Genomic DNA, 6,665 nt, shown 5'->3' with positions numbered 1-6,665 from the left:
GCCTGTGTTTGTTTCTGAGCCGTTTCAGTGAATGCACGTTAGCCTTGTTACTTCAGCAGCCAGAAAATTCCCTTAAGATCGATGCTGCTCACTATAAAATAACCACCCAAAACCTCACAGAAGAAACCACTTCTTTTTCTTCTATAGCAGAAGTTCTGTGGCAACAACCAGATCTTGAAAGCTAAGTAGCAGGGAGAGAAAGTAGAAATAAAAATGGAAGTGAAAAGTACTACTGCAGCACAGCCCTGCTAATGAGTAGTATTCATAATTCCAAAACTGTAAGCCTAACATCAGGACCTTTTGATACTGAATTTTGGTGCAGCAAAAGGCAAGAAGTCAACCTCTTGTGTTACAAGAGTAAGATGTGTGTCAGAAACATACCTGGAAGTTTTACCTTAGTTCACAATATCTGCCTTGTTGACGGGAGTTTGGCCACATGTACTGTTTTGTGCATTTAAGTTGAACTAAATCTTGTAATCAGATTATGGCTGAAGCAATGCACACTTCAAATGCTGCACCACATTTGCATAACCCACTTGAATAACAAAGGAAATACTTGTATTTTTGCACTGACTCCATGACCAAGGTTATCTTAAAAAGTACAGATAATGGTAAATGGTAGTAGATGGTGAAGACTAACATAAAATGGAGTCCTGGGATCCCTTTATGAAATAGCATTGGGATTTGAGATAGTTAAATTCTATCTGAGGAACTTATGTGCCAATGGTGCATAAATCATGTAAAAACAGTTAACAGCTATTTTAATACAGCTTTTTCATATTGCACATGACTGGAATAAATTTAGTGTCCAAATTGCAATGTCTGTCCAGTGAGCAAGCACAGCTCCAACAGACGTGGGTTGTGGCAAAGGTTAACAGCCATATAACCTCTCTCTGAAACCAATAAAACAATATTTTGCCTCCACTACTTTGACTTTACCAGTCTAAACTAATTGGCCTAAAGTCACTGTTCCAACCTACAGCTCAGGAGTGACATTCATCTAACATCCCATTAGCTATTCTTTACAGACTCAAGTAGGATAGTGCTGAAATAGGATAGTGCTGTGTGTTCCAACAGGTAGGATTGTTTAAAGATGCATCAATGCTGCTACACCAGCTTCTATGATCTTTAAATGAATAAAGATAACTTAGTCCAAAAATTTTTTATTTACAATTTTAGTGCATGTTGTTCTACTCCAACAGTAAAAGTACCAGGAAGAGTAATGGACAGGTCAAGGCATTTCATATGCTCAAACACTTGTAAAGAAAGTAACTTGACACCTAGAAACAAATGCAGTAAAAAGCAGTGGGACATAGTGCCTTTTTCCAGGACTCCTACTTGCCATCAGGGTAGACACATTGATCTTCTTGTGAAACATGACATGTTTATCATGACCGTAGGGGCTGGTGCCAACAGTACCTTCATATATAATGTGGAGGTGTGGTCTCTACAGGTACAAATGCTTGGGCAGGGACCTTTGGAAAAAAAATAAATAATAGATTCCTTCAGAATCCCAGCACATAGTGGGCTATATATATATTTATACTATTTATATAGCACTTTTGCTTCAAACAAAAATGTGTGTTGTCAAATGGCCACCCATCTGTTTAATATCTACCAGCTGAAGTTGGCTGTTCAGATGGTAGAGGCTCCTGCAACAGCAGAATTTCATCTTCAGTATACATTTCCTCTTCAAAAAAGAGCTTAGTCAGAGTCCAAATCTTCCATCTCATTATATCCAAATTCCTGCAGAACCTCCTGTTGGTATTTGTCCCATGTTCTTCTCCTGTAATATCGATCCTCGTCACTGGAGCTGTCTTCAGACTCTACAGAAAGAGCATCAACACTTTTAGATTATCCCTTCTTTTTAGTTAAATAAGTTAATCAGACTATTTTAAGCTTCTTGTGAAACTAAGAAAGTCTGAACAACTTAGGTGAGGTTTAAATTGTGCTCGGAGTACTCTGGGATGGGGACTTAAGAAGGCAAAGGCAGCGTTTCACAAACATGTGGGCTCAAGTCATCAGTTCCTTCTCAAAGCAAGCAATCCTTTGAAATTACAGCAGCCTGAAAAATGGCTTCTTAATTTGGCTTCACAAAAACACTAAGATCTCTTCTAAGATAATCCTCCTCCTAGCAGATGTCACCCCTTTTAGGAGCAGAACACTACCCCAGCAGTGCTCAGCTAAGGTACTTTTCTAGAAATAGATTGTACAAAGAATAGGATTTATACATGCACAGCATGAAAGCAAACAGCATTTATGACAGGCATACCTTTTTCTCCATCACCATCTTCCTCGGGCAAGAATTCATCTTCCTCAGGATAATCATTACGCCAGTTATTTTCATCATTTTCATCATCTTCATCTTCGTATACTTCCTCTGGAACAGGGTCATCATTTACCTGCAGGTCAATACAAAACATAATGCTGAGTGTCTGTATTTACAGTGAATGTTAAGTGACTTTTCATCCACCTATGCAATACTATACAGATCAGAAAGACTCAAAAGATACTCATTGAGGGCATGCATAATGAATTCTGCAGATACATAAAGCACACTGCAGAATAATTTGTCACTATATTCACCATTCACTTCAAATCTGCTTTATGTGAAAAATCAGTTAAGTCACACATTTACCTGTTCCACTTCAATACTTAAATGTTAAAGTTCATTGATGTCTAACTTAATTCTGCTCACTTTAGCAGTAGTGTAATTGATCAAGGCAGCTTTTAACGATAGGACTTTTAAGCATGTTTAGTTGTGACCTTTCTATTTAAGAAACACCCTTACCCATTCGTATTCTTCTCTATAGGGCTGTACAGAAAGGATATTTTCGATCCAACCAGGGGCTGGTGTTTCCTTATAGTAGATGTCATAAACATACTCATCTTCTTTGCCACAGTGTTTTTTAGCATCTTCAGAAACATTTAAACGCTCACGGATCATCTCTACTGCATTGCAAAGAATAGCATCTGGGTCAGTCTTCTGCTAAGAAAAAATAAAAAATGTGTATTTCCACTCAAGTCATGCAGACCAAGTTTTAGTAACAGCCAACAGTTTTCTTTGTAGCTAACTAACATTCTGCATTCTGAGACCAAAAGTCACGGAAGGATTTCCCAATTACCACAGTACTGTGCATGTTTCAGTAGAACATGTTTCAGATAATAGGAGAAAACTTCTGTGACCAGTTCATTAGAAATTACTGAATTGGATATGACCAACCCCATAGAACCATTAATCTGTTTCCGATGACACGCTGGTTGAAAAGGCAAGTTTTAAGACAGCCTGTTCTGTACACAGCATTACACATGTAGGGAACATGGGGACAGGATGTATACAAGCAGGTTACAGTATACAAAGTATGCAGGAGAAACAATGGAAATGGTTCAGGTGAACAGGAAAAGGCTGTTGGGCCCTAGAGATGTGTTTTTTATTTCCTTCATTTCCTTACTTCAACATTAACACCAAAGAAATAGCTTTATGTTTTTTCCTTCCTAATAAATTACTTGCAATGTATTTGCTTCAGTGACCTTCACTTGAAGGTCTATAAAGGCAGGTTTTTTCTGCAAATTTTTCCCTGCTAGAGCTTTTCAGAATATCTTGTCCAATCCTCAGTGGTGTCTGCTGAACTAGTTGTTTCTGAGGAGCAGCTACAGACCAACCATTCATTTACTTCTACTTCCAGAATGAAGAAGCTTATTTGCTTTTAACACCTACTGGCCATGCCACCCTGATGCCCAATCCCATCAGATCTTGGAAGCTGAGCAGGGTCAGCCCTGGTTAGTACTTGGACGGGAGACCTCCTGGGAATACTGGGGGCTGTAGGTTCTAAGCCTGAGGTCTTCACTGTCACTGTCCTGGCTCGCTCGACCGTGGCAGATGAGCCTTAGGCGCAAAGGACGGGGCCAGTTCTGTGCATGCTGTGCCTCACCTAAAATATTCACTGCACAGGCTCGAAGGACACACCCACGTGGGGAAAGCCCTTCCCAAATCTTCGTTTGCAAAGCTGAGCCATGATGAGTTCTAAAAGTAAAATTCTGATGCTACCTCAGTTTCCTTTCTAATCCACAGAGTGCCAGAGAACAGTTAACTAACAGAACTCAAATTCTGAACTACTTGCTTAATAGAAAATGAGTGGTCATACTAGAATTTGATGTCAAAGCCCTGTGAAATCACCTGTAAGAAATGCTCAAGGATGACAGCTGGTTGGGTTTTTCCTCACCCAGTATCTCCTTTAACATTAAGCATTTAAGTTTTCCTCAGAGCTGTGGTGGCTGCCTAAGGAAAACATCCACATGTACTTACGTGTAGTGAAGGAACTACCTAAGAAAGTATACACAGCCCTCTCACCACCTTTTCCATATAGTTGTGAATCTGTAATACAAATTGATCTCTTTACACAGAAGGCAGAGCTTTTTATACCCAAAACCACATTAGGTATTGAGCAGATACTCCTCCAACCAAAAATATACTGAGCTCCTAATACCAATGAAAACAGGAGGTAGGAGCTTAAGCAGTGTATCAAACGTGGTGTTTCTAGGCATCTGGGTATGTGAGAAGACTGAATTAGGTTTTTTGTCTTTTCTAGACAGAGAAGTTAGTAAAAAAAGAAAAACCACCCTCAGAGATCCATCTGAGAGACGAACATGAGAACTTACACACCAGAACAGGGTACACAGAAAGCAGGGTGGTAGAAGCCCTTTCTGTAGCAGCAACTCCACAGTCTGCCTTAACAACATTAGTGCACTTAAGGATCTTCATGGAAGTTAATCTCTGTACAATATTCCAATGTGCAAATACCTAGTTAAGGCTCCTATTAAATAGTGGAATACTTACAATGCAAACAAACTCCCACAGCAGTCTGCCCATGTGTACCACTCAACAGTGATACCAAAGTACTTCAAGTACACCAAGTTCATTTACTGACCTGTGCGTTTGCAGTGGTTACGCTGGAGCCTCCCACCATCTCCTCTTCTTGTACAATATCAAACAACTGGAATTTCCCACAGCAGTCTGAACTCTTATCAACAGCATCACTCTCCTCTTGTGAAGCATCTTCCTTTGCTTCGGAGTCTGACCTGCCAGCATCAGTGGGAGCCTCACCACCAGGGACAGGTGTAGCTGTTTCAGCACAGGCAGGGCGATGGCTGGCTACTACATGGTAGCGGTTCTCCTTCCGTTTCACTTGCTTGGAAGAACGGAGTTCCTGGATGATGCGCTGAGTGCTTCCTACAGAGGGTCGCAGACTTTGTGCGGCTTTGTCTCGTGTGATGGCATCTTTAACATATTTCTGAACTGGTTCATTCTGAGTAGAGGAAAAAAAGGAGGAATATAATGACACCATCAACACAGCAAGTCCTACTCCTTCCTGGAAGGGATTAATAACTAATAATGCTAGTGCAGTGATGCTTAAGAATTTAATGTAAGTTTAGAAGGTTTTAGAATCATATAGTCTCTGTTGAGTTACTCTGATTTTAAGTGTGCATATTAAGTGCCTCTCTCACGAGTTGGGAGCTGCTTTCAGGCCTTGTCAAGGCCAAGCTGTTTTTTGAGCAGACACCTGCAACAGGAGACAAACAACTGGAGAAGGCCCAATTGCCCCCATTAAGAAGGGGGTAGGTTGACAGACCTTTTGGGTGGGCATTAAAGAGAAATGAGAGTCCTGATTGGATGTTAATGAGTGGTATAAAAACCCTGAAACTTCCTGACCTGGGGGTCAAACCCCCTGGGTTTGAACGTGGAAGCTTCTAATAATAAATCCCTATATCTTTCTCCATTACCTTGTCTTCAGTGTGTCTCTGTTCACAGGGAAACGCGATCTGGAGGCATCAGCAGTAAGAACTGCAGTACTAATATTGCTAATATTCAAGCAACTTCTACTATTGCTTTAAGCAATGCAACATCATAACGTTTTCTTGGTATCAGTGGAAAAAAGCAGAAGATACAGCAGGAAAGTTCTCTTTCAATATGATTTTTAAACAACTTTGTAGTACAGAATAACCCTTCAAACAAAAAGACGTGTCTTTGGAAGAGTGCAATGGACCTGAATTTAAGGCATAGTACCCTTTACTGTGTCCTATAAAGATCACTTCCCAAAACAGATCAGTTTTATTCAATAAGAAAGGGTAGATAGTGGATGGCAGTTGTTACCATTGTAGGGCTGAGTTCAGCACCTCAAAGAGCAGAAACTCAAGCTTCACTGACTGTTCTGTGGTCTCTAAGTGAAGGACAGTGCAAGTACAGAAAAGCTAGTGCTGAACACAGCTTTTCATGGTCCGTAACTCTGCCCCAGCGCAGCAGGCGCTCTCCGGGCACTCCCCACAGACCCACGGGGAGCGGCACCAAATCCGCAGAGTCGCCGCTCTCCGAGCACCTCCGGAGCCCCGACCGGGCCACACCGCCCCTGCCGGGCCGCGGTACCTTGGAACACACGGTCGCCACCAGCTTGAAGAGGCTCCTCTCCACCGGCTCCTCGCGGCGCCGCTTGCAGGCGAGGAGCAGCGCCTCGGCCGGCTCGGGGCCGCCGCGCTTCCTCCGCACCCGCAGCACCGCCGCGCCCGCCATCGCGGGGACGGGAAGGGGCGAGAGCGGCGCGGGAAGGGGCGGGATCCGGCCCGGGAAGGGGCGGGATTCGGTCTGGGAAGGGGAGGGATCTGGGAGGGAA

General features: G+C 42.3%; 1 protein-coding gene and 1 pseudogene across 3 annotated transcripts; one reads left to right on the top strand and one right to left on the bottom strand.

The window, feature by feature from the left end:
• Window positions 1–1,147: 1,147 nt before the first annotated feature.
• On the bottom strand, window positions 1,148–6,605 carry SLC7A6OS (solute carrier family 7 member 6 opposite strand). 3 transcript variants are annotated; one of them, XR_011698860.1, is made up of 6 exons: window positions 6,422–6,605; window positions 4,929–5,306; window positions 2,792–2,989; window positions 2,273–2,402; window positions 1,619–1,826; window positions 1,148–1,475 (listed from the first exon to the last, which is right to left on the bottom strand). XR_011698860.1 is itself a non-coding variant. In XM_071567338.1 (5 exons), exons 1-5 carry the CDS (start codon window positions 6,563–6,565, stop codon window positions 1,705–1,707), a joined length of 972 nt encoding a protein of 323 aa, XP_071423439.1. In that variant the 5' UTR covers window positions 6,566–6,605; the 3' UTR covers window positions 1,148–1,704. The 3 variants fall into 3 exon arrangements, 2 of the variants coding, with proteins under 2 accessions (XP_071423439.1, XP_071423440.1); XM_071567338.1 differs by having other exon boundaries at window positions 1,148–1,826; XM_071567339.1 differs by having other exon boundaries at window positions 1,148–1,826; window positions 2,792–2,986; window positions 6,422–6,603.
• LOC139677736 (5S ribosomal RNA) lies at window positions 3,713–3,829 on the top strand (annotated as a pseudogene).
• Window positions 6,606–6,665: the final 60 nt, after the last annotated feature.

This window comes from Pithys albifrons, chromosome 12 (assembly GCF_047495875.1).
Source record: "Pithys albifrons albifrons isolate INPA30051 chromosome 12, PitAlb_v1, whole genome shotgun sequence".
In the NCBI taxonomy this organism is placed as follows: domain Eukaryota; kingdom Metazoa; phylum Chordata; class Aves; order Passeriformes; family Thamnophilidae; genus Pithys; species Pithys albifrons.
This window is presented reverse-complemented; position numbering and strand designations above follow the sequence as displayed.

Coding starts and splice junctions, on each gene's coding strand:
- SLC7A6OS (XM_071567338.1), bottom strand. CDS start 6,565: ATGGCGGGCGCGGCGGTGCTGCGGGTGCGGAGGAAGCGCGGCGGCCCC. Junction 2,990..4,928: donor TAACCACTGCAAACGCACAG/GTCAGTAAATGA, acceptor ATTTTTTCTTAG/CAGAAGACTGACCCAGATGC. Junction 2,403..2,791: donor ATAGAGAAGAATACGAATGG/GTAAGGGTGTTT, acceptor ATTGACCTGCAG/GTAAATGATGACCCTGTTCC.